Source organism: Chaetodon trifascialis, chromosome 4 (genome assembly GCF_039877785.1).
Source record: "Chaetodon trifascialis isolate fChaTrf1 chromosome 4, fChaTrf1.hap1, whole genome shotgun sequence".
Classification (NCBI taxonomy): Eukaryota; Metazoa; Chordata; class Actinopteri; order Chaetodontiformes; family Chaetodontidae; genus Chaetodon; species Chaetodon trifascialis.
The window spans coordinates 28,509,771-28,534,662 of NC_092059.1; the positions used below are offsets into that span (position 1 = coordinate 28,509,771).

General features: G+C 40.2%; 1 protein-coding gene across 1 annotated transcript in view; it reads left to right on the plus strand.

Annotated features, from left to right (window-relative positions):
- LOC139329939 (cadherin-2-like) overlaps window positions 1-24,892 on the plus strand; it is a 106,648-nt gene that overhangs the window by 75,970 nt on the left and 5,786 nt on the right. The window contains exons 13-15 of the mRNA XM_070960601.1: window positions 5,492-5,725; window positions 10,471-10,610; window positions 22,348-22,509. Coding sequence (XP_070816702.1) covers window positions 5,492-5,725; window positions 10,471-10,610; window positions 22,348-22,509 — 536 coding nt within the window. The remainder of the gene's footprint in view (window positions 1-5,491; window positions 5,726-10,470; window positions 10,611-22,347; window positions 22,510-24,892) is intronic.

Here is a 24,892-nt window from a genome sequence, read left to right on the forward strand (position 1 = left end):
TATTGATTGTCCCATCTTATCTGATGACATATCAAAGACTGTGCTTGCCTATGTGGCTGTGTGTCGCTGCTTTGTTGACAATAAGCATTGTGCCATGTGCGATCGGCAGCAGCATAACCCTGTGATTAATTCGTGGGAACGAATTAGTATTTCGTTCCCACGAATTAGTATTTTGTTCGCACGAATTAATTTTTTTTTCTCCATGTCAGGTCCAGGGCTCCGAACAAGTCTTCTATTATTTTGCTCTGTTTTATTTGGGTTGTTGTGTTATTAATTCTGAGGTGCGTAGAACTGATGTGTCGGCATATGTGGCTGGTCCTTCATATGAATATAGGCAAAAGTAACAGCATTCCTAGCCTGTTCATCACGAGAGCCCCCTTTACAAGGGGCAGTGTCAGATACGTGCGCTACAGATGATCTATGCCTTCTGGTTGGGCATCGCTAGGAAGCACCAATCCCAACATATTTCATACCAAAATGACGGGGGAGAAACACAATTTAAACCCCAAGCTGTAATATGGGCATTTAAGGTAACTGGTGGTAGCTCATGACTCAATCTCATGACTCTGACTGGTTGATAGAGGTGTCGATCATCAAAATTGACCAATGGGTTGCCGAGATATCCCCCTGCGGACTGCCCAGTGAGTTTGCACATACGCGCAGGACGCAGCCGGCAGGCAACACAGAGGCTGATCGTGGAGTTTTTATCAACAATGGCAAGAAGAAAACAGAGGAGGTTCTGTGAATGTCTGAATCAAAGCGGTGCTAACACGTACTAACAACACAATACCAAGAGTTATTCTGGTTATTCTGTCATTCTGTTTGCCGCCGTTCTTCTCTCTCGTCTCCAAGGCCAAAGTTCACTTCTGGGTCACACGGCTTGCGTCAAATTAAACTCTCCAAATTGGAGAATCGCCCATTATCGGTTTTATCCATTTTCCAATAGTGCACAAAATCGGAAATCGGAAAAACGATTCATTATCCGTTTTTTCGTTTTGGGTCTGGAAACAAATATTGAAAAAACGAGTGGTTATTTTGTTTTTCTGGTTTTGGTTTTATTTTGAAAAACGGATGAACGAATGATACACAGATTTCCAGATCCAGTAAATATTTTGAAACATTGTAGCGCTTGGACTGAGTCAAACTTCAATCACAAAAAAGGAGCCATTTGAAATTTGATTTGGACATGACTGGGGTTATGTGAGACCTGACTCTCTGAAGACTTGAAGTGAGACCTGAACAAAACCATTCAAGTGTCACATTTTTAGCATGCCTTATTTAGTAAATGGGTCTATGCATTGAGAGGAGGTGGTTTCAGCTCAGGTCTCTAGAATGACAGTTTTCTTAATGCAGTCTTGAAACCAAAATGTTCAAATGCTGTTAGTAGTGAGCATTTACAGACCTGAAAGGCATCCTGACTTGCAGTTTGCTTATAAAGACTTGTGAATTGACTTGAGACTTGCTTAACAGGCGGAAGAACTTTGTCAAGTTATCTACTCACTTACTTGAGTCTTCTTTGGTAAGATATTCAAAATTCCAATTAATGGATTTTTCCAGAACTTACAGCCTTCTTACGTGAATGGGACTGGCTCAGTTGTCATCATGTGATGTATCTGTGGAACGTGATACCAGGTGGTCATATGTGGAAGGAGATGGTAACTCCTGTCTCTGTTCAAAGGTGGTCTCTTGTGTCAGATGTGAATGCCCTCCTTGATCCAGTCTACTGACTCCTGGTCAATGACCTCTTCCTGGTTGTTGTTGTGAGCAGTTTTGGTCTGGTCTTCACAGACAGCTGATACTATCTATTACAGATTTGGTCATTGTTGTATGTGATGTCACACACCACTCTAGTCTTCCTCTCAGGGGGATCCTATCTTTAGAGTGTACCAGCAGAGATGTTTAGGTATAGAAAGGTTTGTGGTGAGTGCTGACACCTTGTGACTTTTAAGCGTGCTGAAAGAGCCAATCAGTGAACCTTTATAGTTCACTGACAGGTAGGTGATAATATAGTGAAAACAGAGCTTGCCAAATTCAAATGTCTGTTGGACTGCTTTCCACTGACTGAGCTAACTTTGACACTAATCAGATCAAGAAAGCTGTAAGTCACAGAGGCCTTGTGGACCAGTGGACATGTGAAGGTGAACAGCTACAGGTTCAAGAACCTCAACTGGCCAGCTATGACTGTTACACATTGTGGTTGCAAACCAACCATTTTGCCTTATTGAACATGCCCGGTTTGATTTAGTTCCTTGTATGCTTCCAGATTTACACAGCAAACTGTTTTCTCTATCACTGCATGAAAAACCACATTTTCGACCCGTAAATCCCCGCGAATTTCATTGATTTTCGGCAATTTACGGCAAGTTTACGGGGAACTTCGCCGGCTCCGAAAATCGTCGGAAACGAACCATCTGTTGGCGGGGGGCGGGGTTAATCGCGCCTTCGCGAAGGTGCGAATAGCTCTCATTAGCACATGAATGCCACCGACATTGATCTACTCAGGCTGGCCTGCTGACTTCACAAACAACCATTGGATGATTCCACAGGCATTTTAAAAGGAAACCATCATGTGATTGGATGACAACTCTGCTGCTATTGGTCATCTGTGCGCCACAAATAATAATAATAATAATAATAATAATAATAATAATAATAATAATAATAATAATAGTAATAATAAATACATATTAAATTAAATACTATAGAATAAATTAATATATTAAAATTTGTTATTATATTGTTATATTTATATATATATAAAATATAAATGATATATATATTTTATTTGATTGATGATTCATTGATTTATTTTGCGATCCACCTTCTACACTACCGCACAGTAGAACACAGTTGACAGAAACATTTTGAAAAAAAGTCTTTAATGAAATCGTGACACACACATTAACAAGGATCAACCAAGTAAAATCAGTGACTACTGGGGAAAAAAGCAAGGAAATGTGCAGAGGGGTTCACTGATAAGAGTCTCTGGGTTGGGCCATGCCGCTGGTCCATGGTGCATGAAAAAGAGTCTAAGGCCTTTGGAAATGCTTCTTTGCTGCCTCTGGGTCATACTGAGTTGGCGCCTGTCGCTTTGAAGGGGATTCGATGCGACGCCTCTTGCGGTGTGTCGCCACATACTTTGGGTCGCTCTCCAGCCGCTCTTGCAGTGTCTGGCAGAGTTTGGAGAGCTAGGACACTCCTTCTTGCTTCCAGCAGCTGTAAATACAGGTGTTAATATAATATTAGTACTGCTAAGAAACAATAACACATGATAACATATGTGAGCATGTTTGTCAAAAACAATGCAGCTAATAAATTAAATTCAGCCCATTTTTACATTGTTGTGAAAATAAAGCGGCATTCATGGGACTCTTACCTGCTTCCTTCTTTGTCTGCTGTGAGCTGAAATCTTCACAGTTGCTGCCTGAACTGAAAGAGCTGGCTGGGCATACCTGAAGCTCCTCCACACCGTCTCATAATATGTCTTACAGGCCGCTGGAAGAAAATATATATTGGTTTGAAATAATTAAGGAAGGCTTCAGTAAAAACAACAACAAGAAACAACAGAAAGGGTTTAAAAGACTGCTGTCCACACCATCCATGTCTGGACTCCCAGTTAAAGTCGCCATCAAATATGACGTCACCGTTTCGTTGTGGGGCGAGTTTAGTCTGTAAAACACAAAAAGTACAGGTCATGCAAACGTTTACGTTTACTTATATTCTGCAGAATATTTCCTGTGCATTTTATTAACTTACCCCTGCTCAGGTTTATATTGCCTGTCGTGTCCGTCACTATTGTGCAGACGTCGCACCTTTTCCTTTAAAATACAAAATACATTGTAATGTTAAATGTAACGTGAACGATTACCAAACGTTCGGAACGTAGTGCAATAAGAATAATAAAGGTTTGGCGCCCTAAAAACTGCACAATGTGGTACTAAATGCTAACGTTACGTACGTAACTTACGCACCCGTCTCTTCGTCTCCGCAGCTGCAGTTTGGTCAGGGCTGCTCCTCCAGAGCGAGCAGTCTGGCTTTTTTCACGGTCATTCTCCTCGCCAACTGCGCGGTCAGCTGCGTTAGCAGCCGAGACAATCCACTGAAGACGCCCAGCAGTTTCTTCTCTAAATTGTTTGGACTTTCTGGATATGGTCGCTCCACAGCCAGGCCGTCCACTCGTCGCAGAGGAGTGCCTTCTGGGATGAACTGAAGACGACGTCCGGCCATTGCATGAACAGAGTTAAAGTTTAGCAGGACCCGAAACGTAACTGTTCTAATCCAAGCTCGATTCGCGTTCACAGACGCGCCGAGGTCGTTTTCAGACGTCATTGCGTCAGAGGAGGCGTCCAATCATATGCGAGGTCGCGCTCTCGGAATTTCTCGCGAGACCATTTTTGTTGCGTAGAATGAAAAACATGCTGTGATTTTGTTAGGTACTTTGATTTTCTATTTTTGTACCTGAATATTTTATAAAACATATAAACTTCTTTAAAGTGACATCATCGAAAATAAAAAAAAAGAAAAGTTACTTTGGTGTATTCCCTTTTTATTCCTACTTAAAGAATCATCAGTGGACTTTGCTGGAATTTTGCAAGCTAATCACACAAGCATTGTTCATCTGGTGTTGTGAAAATGTGAAAAATTGTGACCAGTGTCCAAGAACTGTAGATGCTTTAATTTTCACAATTTTGATTTAGCAATTTAAGTGGAAAATTAAAGACCTTTGAGAGTCAGGACACTTATCTTGTATGTATCCTATAAAATTATTTAAACACACTTTTAAATCCTCATGAAAAAAAAATCTTTGTATTCTGTAGGCACAGAACACACACACACACACACACACACACACACACACAAAATCCCAATTTGCATTTGTATAGCTTTGCAGTATTTACATTTGCATTTTAACACCTCATGGTCACAGTGGCTGAGAGAGAACTTCCACGGCAATTTACAGTGACGGAAATTGACGGAAATGTGACTTTTCATGCAGTGTATCTTTATTTTTCTCAGCTCCGTTTCTTGGTTTTCCTTTCCAATACAACTTTCTCCTGTTAGATTAAAGATACCTTACAGCCTGTTGGACTGTTATATTTTGTGGCAGGAGCTATTTAGAAATAGAAGTTTTATTTCCCTTTTCATTTAAGTAGTTTTGCAAGTTATCTCACAGTAACTGAGTGGTTTCTGTGGGTTCAGGCCTGGAGTAAGGTTTGAGTAAAATCTCTACTTCTGTATTTGTTGGTATTTTTTAAAATGTGTTTTGTGGAAAGTGCAAATATTGTTGGAATGCTTTTTGCAAAGTTAAGAACCCCTGGCTATTCTAGTGACCACCATTAGCACACTCTGGCAGTATTGGGAAGATCCCAGTGTAATTGAGTGGTATGAATATGAAACAGAGTGAAGTCTGTAAGTGAAGAATTATCAATCTCGTCCATCTTTCATTTTGTCTGTGTATCTGTCATTCCATTTTCATCTTGTCATACTCCAGGTGAGTATGCCCAGCTTCGACTACGGATCGGCTCACTGGCCAGTGGGATCTACGAGGTTCCCATCATGATCACAGACTCTGGTAACCTGCCCATGTCCAACACGTCCTACCTGAGGGTCAAGGTCTGTCAGTGTGATCACCATGGAGACTGCGTAGACATGGAGCGAATCATTGCTGCTGGACTGGGCACCGGAGCCATCATCGCAATCCTCATCTGTATCATCATACTATTAGGTGAGCCTACATTTTTTTGCCTCTCTTTTCACCTACATCAGTTACTCCCTTTTTCAACTTTGAGCTCCTATATTTACCATAGATGTGTCAGTGCATTTTTTAGCCGTGCTGGTGGCATTGCAACAGGGGTTCCCAAAATTTTCAGCACAAAACCAAAAAGAGAAGTTTCTCCCTGCAACCCAAACTTGCAAAAATCCATCGTGAATTGCCATAATATCTACATTTACAGTAAACTACTGATGAAGAACACAACAAACCATGAATTCAAAATACAGGTTTTTAATGATATGTGCACAGTATAATAATGAAAGTGAGGGTATTGTCATTAAAAATCAACACTTCTCTCTTGTCACCACCACTTTAGTCACACACGCATGCACTCACTCACACACACACACACACACACACACACATACACATACACACACATGTTGTTTTAGCGACACTGTGGTACTGACAGGTTAACCAATGTTATTTTACTTGATATTGATAGATTGATATTGTAGATTTGTTCAATCAAATTACAAACTGATAGATATCTGGGTCTCTGGGTTTGCAGGTAAGAAGCTACGTGGACAAGGCACGGAGAGTGGAAGTAGGGTTTGGTGTAGAGGTTCACAGTAGGCAGCGGCCTTTTTTTCCCAGGGCACCTGACTATTTTAATCCAACTGTAGTGTGTACTACCTTAATTTGATGTTGCATTCGTTGATAAAATGTCGGGGCACCACCTTCCTGAGCTAAGAAGGACTGCAGAAATTAACTGCTATAAGCTGATAAAAATTACTAACGAATGGACTAACAGTAAACCAGTCTGATAACCTGAAGTGTAAATTCTGGATACAGGGATCGTAGATATTCAGTTCAAAAGGACACCGTCTAACCAGGACTTAAATCAAAATATCATTTATTAAGCAGAATTGTGGATAATGGGTAATGTACCATGAATAATAAGACATAAGATGGGAGGTGATATGACAGAACACACAAGAAACTTATGGCAACACAATGGTAAATAGATTGGCGATAGTGAGAGGTAGTTGAAAGGGAATAATGGGGACGCGAACGCGGAGTTAAGGGAATGAACGATTAATGGAGAGAATATGGACGAATTGACCTACTCTTAACCTCACGGACCAACTCTTATTCAAACCCGCTTAGCGTGCCTACTTGGTTGCTGGCGTCCCGTTGTGCTCTGCTCCGAACTGACTCGAAGATGTTCCAGATGTTCGTCCGTGGCTCGATCTGCTTGGTGATCTGGTGGGAGGCCCAGGCACCAAGGTGACGAGCTGATGCTGAACGGGGCGTCTCCGGATGGTTGTTAACCGGACCAAGGATCAACAGCTGGCTGCAGGGTTTGGTTCGGTTGAGTCCGTGACGGCTTATTTTAGACTGATAGTACAAATTAAGAGTCTCTTCGATGGCCGGTCGAAGAAGGCTACAAAATTAGTATTACTTGCCTAAATTTACTGATGTTAAAAACAAAACGTTTGGCTAAAGAGAAAGTTAACTTTAAAGCTTACGGCAAATTATAAGAATACGTCTTCTGAAGATAATTTACGCTACTCAGAATGGCTTGGAGTAGCTCGAAGACGAAAACTTAAGGAGCAAAACGACTGTGCAAAACTTAAGACAAAAGTAAAGAAAAGAACTCAGCTGAGAGTAACTAGACAAGACAAAAACTAAAAACAAAACCTAACTAAACTAAACTTAAACTAAAAAAAAAACTGAGTAACGCGTACTACACGCTGCTTTTTAAAGGTCGCTCCGGGGCGTGTCGAAAGGGCAGGCCATCGAATCACGTGAGACGGTCTGTGACGCAATCGCCTCAAGGAGCTGAACTAATCAATGATTCATACGAGGGGCTCATCTGCTTCTCACTATGGTCAATCACATATAATTTCAATGACAAAATTTCAATGACATTTCAATATTGTTCACAGCATGCATTAGACACTTCCTATGGTTGGGTGACAACATTAAATGATAATTCTGGTACAGTTTCATCCCAACAGGTATAATTACTCAATACTGGGAGATACTGGGAAAACATCAATATTATGCGTACAACGAGTCCTGCAAGTTCAAAACATGAAAAGTTAAGTTTAACATAAAATCTGGTTATCTTGGAGTGTTGAGGAAAAGCACACAAGCATACACAAGTTGCTTCAATGGATGTCCGGTTTACGACCCATCAGCATTTGCTGATGTTTGTGGAGGTTCCTCTGGAGCCTGGCGTTTGTCTCTCCAGACGGTTTTATTGTCTTGATCTCTCTTGGGGCTATCAGGAGAGAATTAGCATTGCCATGAGAAACATAGTGAGGAGAAGGTGAGGAGAAGGCCAGCTTTGATGTTGAGGTGTATGTGTCCCTGGCTTCCCTGAAAAGAAAACATGGAGGAGATGTCTCTTGTCCAGACATCTTGTCTCTGAAATTAACACCTTCCCTGTAAACAGTTCAAATGGTCAATAGCTCTTGTAAGTTGGGATGCTTTACAACTCCATTTCTCCTGAAGGAATGCAGAAAGGGTAAGAGAAGGTCAGTTAGAGGCCAGTTCTGCTACACAACCATGAACACCTTTATGCCTCTGTTCCATGGGAACAAAATTTATTGCTCTTCTCCTTTTATTATTTGCAGTTAAAGGCAAAATTATTTCCTTAATGAGTGATCTTTTGTGAATTTTCATTTTAAATCTTGACAATTGCTATGGCACCACTCTTAAGAGCTGTGCAAAATTTTAGCCATTTTAGTTTGTGAAAAAGCAGTGTGTGAAGAGGAGAGAAAGGAGAAAGAAAAGAGACAGCAGAAGTAATAGGCTGCTGGCCCTTGGGCCTGGTCACCTGAAGACAAAAGAGTTAATTTAAAGCTCAGTATTTGGCACATTGACCACATTATGGAATGAGGCCAATTCTGGAGTCAGGTACAAGCAGCAGTCTTGTTATTTTAAATAGACTAGATGTGTTGTCTGTTGTCTTGTTGAAAGGCTGTGAGGCTGCAAGCAGCCAGCCAATGTTACTAATGGTGACAGGCCATTTTTCAAATCGCCCCTCTAGGGTTTAAATTGTCCTCACTTAGAATTTCACTCAGTGTCCTAATGTATTTTGGCCCCTTCAGGTACAGCAGTGCAGGTTTACAAAGACATGCACATGCACACCCTGAGCTCCTCTTTCTCATATATCCACCCAGATTAATATGATCAAAAGAAAAAAGATTCACATCTTGTTGTAAAACTCACCAGCTGTCTCAAAATAAGAGTTCTGTGTTTCTGCCATTCCTTAAAATACGTAGTCCCATGTGGGGGGATTTCAATTGTTGTTTGGTATTGAACTAGGACTGTCTAAAAGGTAGGCTGAGGATATAACAGAGGCTTTGAGGTAGCTGTGTTTCCAAAAGCTGAGAAGTTTAGGAATGCAGAGTGTTTTCCATCACACAGTAAAGTGCTAAGTTTCATGGTATTTTACAGCAGCGGTTCCCCAACTCTTTTGGCTTGTCACCTCTTAAAATGAAGAAATGTCGCAATCCCCTGTCACAATTTATGGATTTATTGTAGGTTGGAATGGTTCCATGTACCCTTTTCAGATTTAGGTTTCAGAGAAGAAAAAGTTAGAAAACAAAACTAGTTTTTTCTTTTCTTTTCTTTTCTTTTCTTTTCTTTTCTTTTCTTTTCTTTTCTTTTCTTTTCTTTTCTTTTCTTTTCTTTTCACTTTAATCATCTTTCAATCCATCTTATTGACCTTGGACTCACCCAGCACTGTCTGCAATAATTAAGGTGCACATACTGGCACACCAAGTTGAATTGCCAGCTGCAAATACATAATTACAGAGGTTATGCATAAGAGTGGACCTTGCAAAGGTCTGTAGAGTTAGCTTGATTATGGTTAACTGAATTGTCATGTATCCCAAGACTAGACTGATTTTACCGTGTGATGAAAAACCATGACTGAGAAACTGCATATCAGCGATAAAATAAATTCATTTATTAAATATCCACTAAGCAAACCACATGTAGTTACTAAAAGACAATCATGGAAATTAACTAGATATTTTAGATGTGATTCATGGAAATGTAGATGTCTCAGTCATTTTGGGATACGTGTTGATAAAGTCTCTTCATTTATTGCAATGTTTTGGTGTGCCCTTAGGATGTTGTTTTTATTGCTTTCAAAGAAGTCGCATGACTTGCCAAATTTGCTGTTGGTAATCAGAGACCCAGACAATGATTCAGATTTTTCTTAGTGAACCTCTGAACTTTCCTCTTTTTGATACTTGCCAAAATTTCCACATTGTCTCAAAATCTAATTGTCAGATCACTATATGTTTTGGCCTCCAGTACCACTGATGGGCCAAGTTTGTGTGCAAGATTAATGATAGCTAGATCATCATGAAACTAGCTTTGAATTTTGAATTTTTTACAACAAACTTGCACAGACTGAATGCTGGGATATTTAAGATATATATCCAAGAAAAGTATGTACAGGCTCCCAATAAGAACTGTTTTGAATCAGACAATTTCATGGGATGTTCTATAGTGCCTATATTTCCTACTGCAGTCACAAGGCTCTAAGAACAGAAACACTGTCAGTCGAGTGTTCTTTTTTAACTATGGTGAGGTGTACTGAATGTTCTGGGCTTTTTTTTAGCTGATAGTGGAGCTGTAGAATATTGGTTTGCTCATTCACAGACTCCTCTGGAACCCTCTCATGAACCTGACTTGTCCTTCATATTAAGTAGCGTCGTTATTGTTTGCAGTGCTGGTGCTGCTGTTTGTGATGTGGATGAAGAGGAGGGATAAGGAGCGCCAGGCCAAGCAACTACTCATTGACCCAGAGGACGACGTCCGAGACAATATTCTGAAATATGATGAGGAGGGAGGCGGAGAAGAGGACCAGGTACACATGCACGCACACACGAAAAATTGGCAATTTTTAACCTTGAGGCCATCTGCACCAATCTGGCTCAGGTTTCTCTCTCCATTGTTACTGTGTTGGTTTGTTATTTCTGATTGGCTGAACTGACAACAGGTTAGTGTTACACTACCTGTGGCTGGTAGTTTTGGCTCTAGGTTTACCTTACTGCCACTATTAATTGTGACAAAAATTGCCTCAAGCTGTATTTAAATATATGGTATACACATCGTTTTAACAATTCTTGCAACACTAATTTCTTTCACACACCCACACCAACAGACAGTCACACACACACACACATAGTCTTAGAAATGAACCATAAAAGACACAAAATGTTGCCACACAGACAGACACTGCTTCTCTACAGTTTTCAATCATCTGTCCTCCAGCTAAGATTAAGTGTACTACAAAAGAGGACCTCGAAACAGGATTAATTGCTTTCTGTTGGAGAACAATTTCCTGTGTCCCTCCCCACAACTCGTATGCTTGTGCCAAGTACATAGGCTGCTCTGCACTTGTGCTGGGAAAAATGTTTAACCCTAACTTACCCAGCCAACTCGACTGAGGACTTATTGCAGCAGAAGCTCATTAGAGAGGCAATAGAAGGCAGGGAGTTACACAGTATACTGTATGTACAAACATACACATATGATTGTATTGTGCAGACACAGGTGAGGGATTCATTTGCATAAAGCACCACACTATTTTACTGTTTGCTAACTGATTAATGCTTGAACAAAATGAAAAACAAATCTTTTGTACCAATTATTCTTGTGAGTAGGCGCATGCTGCTTCCAGGATACAGCCTCAGCCTTGCACTGACAAAGGCTTGCACCTTCACCAGCCCACCTGGCTTTTATTACATTTTCACATTGACTGCAAGCAGTCCCAGTGGAAACACTACAACCTTAACAGTATTACAGACTCACTCAGAGTAACGAAGTTTCGTTTCCTTTAAGCATTGCAGACGATGACTGACTGATAGCATGTTTTACCCTCAGGCCTTACCATCACTGTATGAGCTTCACTGCTGAAACTGTTCACTCCACAAACCCAAATACTTGACTCAACTTCTGCTCCTACAGACTCGCTGTGCTTGGCACTTCCTTTACACACTGAGCAACAGCCGGTATGCTGAAGAATACCAAAGAGACCACGTTTTCGGTGCTCACCAGCTTCGCTCATGTATCAGAGTCAGACAGTACACTTAGAGCTAGTAAGCCTGTGGTTATTTTTCCTGCTGCCTGCAGAGTTTGCAAGATTCACTGCTGTAGTCTGGTTGAGACTACTTTTATTGCCTGTTATTGTCCTAATTGGTTGATCCCCTGACTTTTCATGTATCGCCCCCAGAAAGTCATAGTTTTTACTGTAAACATTACAGCAGCCTAGCATTAGCATGTTAGTAGTGTCACTGGGGGCATGTTGCACCTCCGCTGTTCAGTCCATCTTCACAGAGCCACTAGCGTGGCTTGAGACCTTTTGTAATATTTTATGTGTGACTCAGGTGACACATACAGCAATAATCACACTCAATCTGACATTTTCAAGTCTGATTGGGTCTACCTTTCTGTATGACCTTTAATCTCATACATATCTAATCTCATATCAGAATATCACAATTTATGGGAGAGTATTATCCCCCAATGTGACACTCATGACAGTCATACATAGTGTTGTAGTGAGGGAGGTGAATAAATGGGGGAAGATGGAGCTTTGTTATACAGTGTGGTGTTAGAAGGATTTGGATCCCATGGTTTACATCAAGCAAACCTTGAAATGAAGTGAGAACTCTCTCTCAGCAGAGTGTTTAGATTAACATGACCATATTAAGTGGAATATCTGTGTTATTGTCATGCAGGTCAGTTCAACACACCAACACACTCTTTCATGTACCTTCCTTTTTCTTCTCTGGCTGTTTTTATATTTAGACAGACAGTTCTTCACTGTGCCTCCATGATGGTGCCAGACTTAAGCTTCTGTTGTTGGCAACTGAGCATGTTCCACTGATATAGGGATTGTTATGTTAGGGGCTGTTAGGATCTTACTGAACCTGGAACTTACAAAGCAGTTGGAACTAAAAATGGCCCCAAAAAGCTTTGTAGTTTCTCCTAAAACAAAAACAAATGTTGGATTAGAAGACCAGGAGTGGTGGGCTGCCATCCGACCGGCGCCTGGGGACCCAGTTTCCTTTGTCACCATTGGTCAGGTGGTGATCTTCTTGCATGTTTTTAGTGGGGGTTTTTTTAAGGAGGATACCCCAGGTGAACACCGGGAGAACATGCAGACTCCACACAGAAAGGCCCCTTTCCTCGAGCAGCAGGCACTGAAGGCATGGTGGAGGTTTTGATTAAATTCTGTTATTTTCTAAAAGCAATAACTTTCCCGAATATTGACAAAAGTCAAATGTTAAAAAATGTCTTGCACACCACTTTCAATGAAACATAAAATAAAAGCTTAGCTTAGTGGTTGTGCTGTTTGACTTTGGTTGTGTTAGTTTCCTCTCCATGAGTCAATACATAGGAGTCTATGTCATCTCTCAACTGCTGTATTAACAGTAAACACAAGTTATTGAAAAAAAATCAAGGTTTGCTTCTCCTGTTATTACTGCTATACTAACACATTGCACAGGTTTTGGAATGTGTTTTAGTAGATATTTATGTTATTGAGTTTTTTACTGCAGACAGCCTGGTTGGATTTAAGCTTTGGATAAAAACAGACTCAGTTCCCAGGAACACACTCTTACTTTAAGCATGCGAAGGATGAGAAATACACGCACACAGACACAGACGCACGCACGCACGCACGCACGCACGCACGCACGCACACACACAGTTTTTCCCTGCGACTTACCCTGTCCATAACCATAACCACTACTTGCCTTACTCTAACCTTAACCCAGGTCTTCATCCTAAAATGTAATGGTTTACATTATGGGGACTTGAGTTTTGTCCCTATAAAGAAGGTGACTGTGTAGATTTATGTCCCCAACAGTAATACACAGAAGAATAATACACACACACACACACACACACACACACACACCGTACACAGAGATTATTTGTCCTTCATTCATAGCAGTTGTTCCATCACTTCTAATCCCCACCTTTGACTAATACTTCTTTAACCTTAAAGGCTGATTAAAGGTTACATTATGCAGTGACATTAAATTATGAGTATACATGTCTGTCCTGGAGAATATGGCTGGTAAATACCATCAGAGGTTTCTGATTAGTGAAGAGTAACACAAAGTAAAATACTTGTGGAGAACTGTCATCAGTGAATGCTGCATTTCAAAGCTCAGGAGCTGGTAGAGGTTGTGCTTTTATTGTTGTTCAAAGGTCATTGTACCCAAAGGCCCCCATACATTATGTGATACCTGGAATCTTGCAGAATCATGTCACATCATATCACACTGTGTGAGGTGAGTGTAATAATATTTTGGTCACACTCTGTGTCACATTGAATGAAAGAATACTTGCAAGCAGAGACATATCATCAGCTCACATTATCTGTATGCGCTGCTCATGCGCTGTGCAGCAAATTTTGCACTGTTTTTCTTTAAACTTTATTCAGAAGTTGCTCTTAGCAAAGCACATTTTCATGCTATGTTGTTATCAATGTGTATGCATGTAGTGTATCTATGGTGACTTACATGTTAGTGCTCACCAATGTCCTGTATTATGATATAGCATTCCAGTTACTTGCTTTGTAGAGGTGTGTTATAGCAGCAGTGACATTATGAGAATTGGGTTCTACATTTTGGACACTGTAAGGGTTTTGACACAATCTGGCTTTACCAAAGTCACTGTAGCTCGTAATATATAAATACAGTTCCCATATGTTTTTTCTGTAGGGACTTAAGCCTTCTCTGGGCATGGAGTGCTCAGCTCACACTTACTTATATGCAAACTAGGCAAACTACACATTTGTTCTCCTGAAAACTACAGAATTAGGCTAATAAAGGGATCAGTAATAAAGGGATTCCATTTTTCCCCCCAAATATTAGGTCTTTCCAAATTTAGGTGTACAAAAGTCTTCCAAAGTCTTAAGTCATTAGATTTTCCAAGCTCTAGTAGACCAGACTAACCCCCTATTCGCACACAAGGACTCAAGTATGCTTGAGACAGGATGGCAGTCATTGTGAATTGAGCCTCAATAGACATAATGTCACCAGCTGCAGAGACTCAAAGATGTCCAGTGGTATGACATGAAGGAGACAAAGTTTAAACTTAATGCAGACGTTGTGTGATGTGTGGGAGAGGCAGTCAGCAGTGCTTGAGTTGATACCTGATGGCGCCACATGTGGAAAATAACCCGCTTAATCTACTTAAAAAAATTAAGGCAACTTTTTGCACAAGATTATTATGTAGTTCACACAAGACTTGTCTTTGTTTTTCAACTTCAACAAATCAACTTAGTTTTTCTATGTAAAGTCAACTTAAAATCACATCATATAAATTTTACTTGAAAAAATAAGTTATTTTACAGCCAAAATCAGGCTAACTTTAATTAAAAATGTAATTTTTCCATACAAATAATTAAGTAGTTCATACAAATACCAGTTTTGCTTGATCTGCACAGTAACCTCATGCAAAAGTTGCCTTAATTTTAATTAAATCAAGCACGACATTTCCCAGTGAAATATAACAGCAATCAAGTATTACATTTTATGATACCTTTTGTATAAAGCTAACATTTTGGTCACTCAATATCTGCCCCACAGATTTTGAGCTTTTTGTGTATGACATAAAAAAAAAACTTTCATGGAAAAGTCATTAAGTCACCAAAACTGAAAGGTTTATTGTCTGTATATCGTGTTCACTCGTGAACGGACACGTTTCTTTTGATACCCTCGGTGTTAGGCTGGGCCTTAATTTGGAAGTAGTTGGACTCAATATACAGACCGGAGACAAGAGTAAAAAAGGAAACAAGTTTATTAATAAAGAAAACAACAAAAAGCGCACTCATAAGGAGTGGAACAAACTAACCAAAAGCGCACTCAAACGGGTGGAACAAACAAAACTCTACATGGGAGGTTGAGGCTGAGCAAAGGCTGGGCGTGGCTGGTAGGCACTGAAAAAAGACAGAAGCACACATGAGGGCAAAAGAAAAAAACACTTCAAAAAGTGCGCAAATACTGAGACAGCGACTGGCAATCAACTGGAGATACTCACCAAGCGCAGGTTTTGGAAACTCATGGGAAAGATCAGGATAATCCGACGACAAACGAAGTTGAGCGTCTTCCTTATATACTGAGCCCTAATCAGGCTCATGCACTCCAGGTGCGCTGCTGGAGAGGCGGAGCCAGCTAGGTGTGGGGAAACACTCAGCTAGTGGATCCTAACACTTAGGCCTTGGTGCAACAGGACTGTACGATTAGACAGTTGTGCTATTGATTTCAACCAAGGGTGAATATAATACTTGCAAATCACTTATGTAAGTCACGTATTCAAGAAAAAGTTGGATTCTCAAATTAAAGCACATCCCATTGAACGAAATGAACTTCACCTCACCTGGTCAACACCACTCATTATAGCTTGCGGCTAAGCTAACATTAACTTAGCGCCTGCTGGCAAAGATACTATGACTGGACTTTTCACCGACATGTTTTTAGCATATTGTTGTCAGAGTGGAATCGCACGGAGACTCGTGCATACCTAGTTACATTGATATAACCTAGAGGCTAATAATACAGAGGCATAAACTGCTCAACACTCTGTTGGAAACTAAAGGAGGAAGAGAGTTTATTGTAGCACACACACAGTTTTATACATATGCATCACATGTCCCTATCAACACATATGATTGGCCATCACCTACTCAAAATATCCATCCATCCATCCATTATCTATACCGCCTATCCCTTTCGGGGTTGCGGGGGGCTGGAGCCTATCCCAGCTACAATGGGCGAGAGGCGGGGTACACCCTGAACTGGTCGCCAGCCGATTGCAGGGCCACATTCAAGGACAAACAACCATTCACACTCACACTCACACCTACGGACAATTTAGAGTCATCAATTAACCTAATGAGCATGTTTTTGGTCTGTGGGAGGAAGCCGGAGTACCCGGAGAGAACCCACGCATGCACGGGAAGAACATGCAAACTTCACACAGAAAGGCCCCGCCTGACCCGGGGATCGAACCGGCAACCTTCTTGCTGTGAGGCACGCGCACTACCTGCTGCACCACTGTGCAGCCCTACTCAAAATATGTTTTATAAAATAAATGTTCCTCCTGTACAATTGAGGGCATATCTATTCCATGCTTGTTAACAGTTATTGTTTTACATTTTACATTACATTTTACCATGCAAAACCAGCAATTACTGACTAACAGAAACCCTGTTACATACATCACACTACAGACCTTCAACCGTTAGCCATAAAGTCAGATACTAACATGGTCTTAACAAAAAGCCTACGGTTATGTTAAAGTAATTTTTGCGTTATAACAATACGAAAAGTGAAAATACGGTTACACACGTCTACTACTTTAACTTTATTCTTACCTTAAAATGTCCGGCGGGGTGGTGGTGAACCCCTGGCTGCTACAATGGCAAACTTCACAGTAACAGCATTGATTTGAGTGACAGGCAGTTGAAAGGGAATCACGTGACTCCACTCACTTTTCAAATTAAATATTACAATAAAATGTTTGTTGTGTGAATGGACATGAGAAGATTGGCTGAAATTACATGAACACATCTACATTAAGTCCAGGCAAAAATTGTTCTTTGTAGAGAGAAAAACTAACATTTTATTGTTTATATGATTTAATTGTGTTATATTTACATCCTCCCATGAATCATTTTTCTCAGTGCAGAGACAAGTTCAATTTTTTCTGCTTTTGTGTCATTTTTCTACAATATTTCAAGAGCATATAGTACACAGAAAATATAGCCCACTGCAAAGATATGAGCTAATCTGTATGTTAAAGTGAACTGCTTCATCTTAAGCTAGTATTGAGGCAATGTCAAAAAACAGCTGCTCAATTGGAGCTGAGTACATAAATTATATGTTTAATGCTAAACATGCCCAACAGCCTGCCATTTTTGAATCTGCATGAGTGAACAAGATCGAGTCATAAGCTTCTTTTTTGGAGCCCCTCACTGACTCCAGCATTGTTTTCCATTATTCAAACAGCCACCAATTGTGCTGTAGTTGTGGAGTAGGATTATTCTACAGCTGATCAAAATTACAGTTTTGAAAGCCAAGACTTTACATGTGTGTACTTCTCAGGTGAAGGGCTTGTTGCATAGGTCTAAATGTCTCAGTAAAAAATCAAAAAATAACAAGCCTCCTTCAAAAACACCAAGGCACACTGTAGAGCTTGTGTGAAGTTAAAATGCCTTTATTTTACATGACAAAACTGGTCCAAAAGAGTTAAAAAAAAAAAAAAGAGACCAACGCGTAGCGACCAACATAGGTCTTCATCAGGGTCAGACTGGGGTAACTTGCACACCTATGCTGTGTTACACTAATGAGTTGAGTAGGTGGGAAGTTCCCTGTCAGAACACACACCCACTGGCCAGACACCAAGTATATCCAAGTGAAGAAATGGGGGTGGGGGACAAGAAAATAAAGAAAAAAAGAGGGGGAAAAGTAAAAAAGAGAAATGAAAGAAGAAAGAAAAAAGAAAAGAAGAAAGAATATAAAATAAAATAAAATACCTATCAACCATAACCATCAACACAGTTTAGAATTCATTTCATTAACATTTTTATAAAAAAGGAGAAAAATCAATGTCATCGTTGAGGCCAGGATATTCTGTTGCTTTTAGCTGCACAATCCAAAAGGTTTCACGTTGAAGGAGCCTTTTTAAGAGATCACCTCCTCTGATGTCCTTTTCAACAACTTCCAACACTATGACCTTCAGTGTATTTGGGTTGTCGTGTCCAGCTTCCACATAATGTAATGCCATGGCATAGTCAAGATTTTTTGTGCAAATGGCATTTTTATGTTCTGCAACTCTGTCTTTCAGCCTTCTTTTTGTTCGTCCAATGTAAAAATAACCACATGGGCATTCCAGTCTGTAAATGACATATGTGGTGTTGCAGTTGGCAAAATTTTTCCACTGTCTCCTTTTTGTATCCACGCTCAGTGAATCGGTTTGCCATATCTATAGCCTTGTCATCAAATTCTTCATCTGTGTCACAGATATGTCTTAGTCTCTGAAACTGACCAAATGGAATGTTATCTATAAGGGTCTTAGGATGGAAACTGTTTGCCCTTAAGATTGTATTTTGATCTGTGACTTTCCTGTAAATGGTAGTATGTAATATTTGTGAAAATCACAAATATTTGAACAATACTAACAGAAGTTTGAAATTATCTTTGGAATACAGCAAGAAGGACATCAATTTCTTAGATTTGAAAATCATGAAAACAGACGATGGTGATGTATTTACCAGGTGTACATAAAGAAAGGATTAAGTTAATTTTGCATTGATAGACACATTACTTTCATTCCCTTTTCCTAATGGTCTGGATTTACCTCCAACTTCATTTCCCTTCTCTTTTACTACTCACTTTCTTTCATTCCTTTCTTTCCCTAGGGTGTTTTTTCTTTTTTTCTTTTCTTCTTTATTATTTTATTTTATTTTATATTCTTTCTTCTTTTCTTTTTTCTTTCTTCTTTCATTTCTCTTTTTTACTTTTCCCCCTCTTTTTTTCTTTATTTTCTTGTCCCCCACCCCCATTTCTTCACTTGGATATACTTGGTGTCTGGCCAGTGGGTGTGTGTTCTGACAGGGAACTTCCCACCTACTCAACTCATTAGTGTAACACAGCATAGGTGTGCAAGTTACCCCAGTCTGACCCTGATGAAGACCTATGTTGGTCGATACGCGTTGGTCTCTTTTTTTTTTTTTAACTCTTTTGGACCAGTTTTGTCATGTAAAATAAAGGCATTTTAACTTTAACCCCTTTAATAACACACAAGCTCTACAGTGTGCCTTGGTGTTTTTGAAGGAGGCTTGTTATTTTTTGATTTTTTACTGAGACATTTAGACCTATGCAACAAGCCCTTCACCTGAGAAGTAAGTGCAAAGTACCTGAAGTATCCAAAGAGCACCTGTGTTGTAATCAACAAGAAGACCCAGCAGCGCTTCCACTCTGTTGTCTTCACTTTACATGTGTGTACTTGAGATCCCAAGAATAAGTACTAACTTTTTACAATGAGCTATAGCAGCGTTTTGCATGTTTAAGTACAATAATGAAAACATTATAGTGCTATCAATTTCCGAATGGAATTTCCTATCATCATGGTCTATTCATTGCCATAAAATATGAAACTCAGCTATAACTGTTTTTATTGTTAGAAATTTGTCTGCATGTGCAATTGTGTGATTGTGAACAGTGAGTTTTGTTCTTCCTGAAACTATAATATCCAAGACTTAACATGCTCTACTAAATGGTTAATAATGTAAAATATACATCATTTGCTGGAAATAAGTGGAAAAATACTGCTATAGTTCTTTAAACAAAGTCCTTTAAGAAGTGAAACTGTCCTTGCTGAGATGACTATCTGGTCCTTGTAAGTATAGAAATACAAGAAGCGCACAGCATTTCCTTTCTCCCTGCCAGGTTATTTGAGGGCTCTCAGCTGCTCTTCAGTGAAAAGTATTCTGCCAGTCGGCCATTATAGTGAAAAAAGTCCAAGGTCAGTCCACAGCATGCTGTTATTGTCCTGAAAAGGCTGCTTTAGTCGATTTCCCTGGAGACAAGGGACCACGAAATGGTTTCTGGATGGTTGCTGCAGTGACTCAGACAATACTATTCAACATAAACAGATCAGAGGCTGTGACACACATTTCCTGTCTGCCCGCTGACTGTGCAGATGTTTTGTAAGAGAAGGTGAAAGAGAGACTAAAGAGAGACTGTGTTTCTCTAAGTGGATGCTAATTAGATAGTCGGGTTCATACCTCCCTTAGGACAGATGATGGAGGAGAAATGGTAGACGCTGGATCAGAGGAACACTGTGCTGCTCGTTTGAGTCATTGAAATTCTCACTACATCAACTATTTCATGCAGCTAGAACCTGAAGGTAGTGATAGGCGAGTTTATTAGAAGTGTGTGAATGTATGTTCTTCCAACCTGGCATTAAGAAGAATGTACTATTATACATTTATGTAGGTTTGGTAGGGTTTGGAATTGAAATCCCATCCCAGAACTAATTTTTCTGTCAGCTTGAAGTGTGAATTTACAGCAGCCCAAATATTCTGCCAAGGACAGATAATGACTTTCAGGAGAGGTGTTTGAAGTTGAACTTATGTTTTAGGACAATACGGAGGTCACCATCTCCATGCATAATCATGCAATTTTATGTGAGATCACAATAATCCACAAAACAACCATGTTTAGTTAGTAATCACACTGTAGGACAGTAAAAGTGTTTTGCAGGTTGTTTTACTTTAACAGTTATTGAGGTTGAATTCTAAAGGCAACAATTAAGTCAGTCCTGCCAGCGTATTACTGCCTTTACATCATGCCTTACTGGTCAAATCTTGTAATAAATTTGACATTTCAGAAGAGTGTATTCTTACTCTCATCTTGCTTCACACAATAATGTGTTTTAAACCGTATACAGCCATGATTTCACCATATCATGCTGTTGCAGCAACAGGTCAGCTTCCCTTGCGAGTATTTATGTGATGCATACGAAATGACGTGGACATTCCCTGCACCAGCAAAACACCACACCAGTATAGACAGAAATAGATAAATCCTTGCTTCTGCTTCACTGGCACACATCCACGTAGAAAAGTCTCCACAGTGATAGAGGTATGTGGAAGGTCATCCATACTTTCACTTCAACATTGTCACGATAGAGTAGATGAAAAAACCTTCACCAGCTTCAGAGGAATTTATCTGAAAAGTTCAGCAATTCTACCTTATTGCTTTTACTTTTCCAGCAGATGGGTGGCGATAGAGGTTGTATTACACAATATAGGCAAATTATTTTCTAAATTCCATATGAAATCAGGAAAAATAATATTTAGTCAGTTATATCTCAACAAGTAATTGACAGATGCCATGAGACTTTGGTTCAGACTTTCTTGGCACTGAGGCAATGAACCCACTTGACTTTTCTCTGAGACTTTTCATCTAGAACCCTTATCAGGTCATCATTTGAATCTGTCCAATACGCTGGTTTATTTTTTATGAGAGCTCACAGATGGTCACTATGTTCTAACATCAGCTTGCTCACATTGTTATTGTGAGCGTATTGGTGTGCTGACATTGACATTTAGCACATTGCACAGAAGTGCTTTAGTGCAGCCTCACAGAGCTGCTGATGTGGCTGCAGACTCTCAATCTTGTTAGTGTGCTTCACCTAACAGATATTAACCAGAAATAATTTATTTTTCCATAGTCATGATTGTTCGTCCTTTTCAATTCAGCTGGACTGGAAACCAAACAAGCAAGCAACACCAACAGGAATGATGAAAAGTTTAATACATGCAAGCCTCCTGACTATTTCCTCCAGGATCTAGGTATCCCAGTGGTGATGGGGTTTAAGGACAATGTTGTGGATGTGTAGTCAGTGTGGAATGTCCTTACAGTTAATTGAGGGTCTAGGGATAGAGGGCATGCTGTACAGATCGTAAAGCCTCTTGAGGCAGATTTGTGATTTGTGATACTGGGCTGTATAAATAAATTTGACTTGAGTTACTGTAATGTCAACATGTGTATGTGTGGTTTTGTGTGTGTGTTTAGGACTACGATCTGAGTCAGCTGCAGCAGCCTGATGCCCTGGAGTCAGAGTGTGTCAAGGTGGGGATCCGACGTTTGGATGAGAGGCCCCTCCATCATGACCACCAGTACCCTCTCCGTTCTGCTGCCCCCCACCCAGGTGACATAGGAGACTTCATCCATGAGGTATGACAACACTCAGGGATGGATTGTTTTGGATATATACAACTGGAATCCACACATCTTATGGTGTCTTTTACCAGTTTAAACTTCTATGGTAACATGTTTGTGTAAAATGTCAGTGTTCTCGTCTGTCTAAACCAGCATGTGAGCACAGCAGAGGAGGGTGTCCCATCCTCACTAACTGACATTCAGTCTGCTTGCCCAGATTGAATTCTGGTGTCTGTCACATGCCCTTCTCAGCACACAGGAAGTGATGAATCACAACTTGAGTGAAATACAAACTGTCTATTCGACAGCAGTAAGCAAACACTTTGTCCAGAAAAAGCTGGATTTGCCAATGTTAGATTTTTGCTTCCCTCATCCCTTTTCTATCCTTTACTATAAAGCATCAAAGACTGGCTGGGGTGTGTGCAGTTTACCTCACCACCTTACAGGATTTAAGGATATTGAAGTTCAAATGTTTTTTTCAAACAGTTGCTATTCAGAGCTGCCAGTATGGGGACTAACCCAGTGTAACATTTAAAGACTTTAATTACTGCTAATTAAAACAGAATGCAATGGCTGTTTTCAAACAGGGAAGTACAGGCAGAAATTCTGAAACAAACAATGCATAAAAGCATTTGGTTATGGGTTGAGTTGTACAGTCTGTTTTTCTGGTGTATCCACAATATAAAACACAAGTATCAGTGGTGTATCATTGATATGTGATGGTGTGTGGTTAGCAGGAGGTTGCAGACAACACTGGGTTTTTGAGGGAAAATAGTGTAGCGAGAGAGTGAGAGGCAGAGAAACACAGAGTACAGTGTCTGTAATTCTTAATTGTCTTTGCTAATGGTCAGGATTAGCTGGCCTCAGACGTGGCCACAGCCTGGCTACCTAATTGGAGGTAAATCCACTGAGTTTAGTTAATCCCACAGACTGGCTACAGGCCATCCTCAGCTTCTTGAAAGGACAGTTTGTGGTTTGGGGAAAAACTGTGTTCTATTTTCTCTGATATTTGCCATGATATATAGAGTATACTAGTTTCTGTTCTTATAGGTATACATAGAACAGGTTGTTTACAGTCGCAGGACATTAAAGTCAGACAGAGAGTCGGAAGTGAAAACTGCAATGGACAATATGCCTGCCTGCTACTGAGGCAGTGGATATGCCGTGGATATAACCAACTACCTTGTCATTCTGCTGTCGCTCTACTCAAGACGACAAATGAAAGCATACAAAAGTATGGAGGCATGCCACTTTCTTGTCAGCGGCCAGGTCCACGACCTCGATGCCAAAGTGCTCTGGGATGACTGTAGTTTGGTTTTGTCCAGGCTGTGTAGATTGTATTGTCTTGTGGATTAACCGAGCAACAAACGTTGAGAGCCGCGATGCTGAATATTGACATTTCCATTGCAGTTGTTTGGTAGGTTTACCACAAAGGTCTGCGGAATCAACAATAAGATGTGAATCGTGGCAACAAGACAAGACAGACTGCATTATTTACGTTCACCTGTCTTATGTGAAACTGTTAATGCTGATTTAATAAGTGTCAGTCTGTTGCTTGTAGCCATTACTTTAAATCTATCATCACTGATCTAAAACAATAATGTTTCACCATTTCTGACTGCAGACAGTTAACAAGCCATTTTCTCCAGCGTTTTTCTGTAAATTTCTTGCATTTTTCACCCTTATAAACAACAACTTTTGGTACTCAACAAAAGCTCCTCATGGTTCCTCGGATTGATCGGTCTGAGCAACCATAAACGATGCAAAACGTATGCATTGAGTGTGAGTGTTATAGTGCTTCCTATGCAGAAAATCACTTCTGACCCTCCATCTGCAGTTTGCGCCACGACAAAAGAGTGACGTGACATCATGTGCAAACAACCCACAGCAGAGAGGAAATTACAGTGTTCCATTTTATACTAACAGGAAATGAGACAAAGCGTGTACCAACAGATGAGAATCAATTGATACCTATCATATTCGTGAACTTTATCTGTCTGCTGTTTCGTGCTGGATAGATGCAGGTGCAGAAGATTTATCAGAGCATTTTCACTAAAAACAGCTGCCTGCTGTTGCTGGATACCAGATTAATGGGAAACTGAACCGAAATCATGTTGGGCAGTTGTGCCCTAAAGGTTCAGTCCCACAGACCAGCAAGCTAGGTCTGGATGGAGAAAGTGAAAAGCACCTTTCATCACCATTGCACTTGAGTAAGGCTCTTAACCCCAACTGCTCCAGTGGAGCTGCTCCTTGGCTGGCAGATCAGACTGTGGTTGTACTAAGCAGCTTCCAGGTGTGGATGTGAGAGTTTTTCCAAGGATTTATGCTTCAAGTGAACTAATTCATAAGACAAGAGGTCCTACCACATTTGAAGACGTCCACAGGTGAGGTGAAAAGC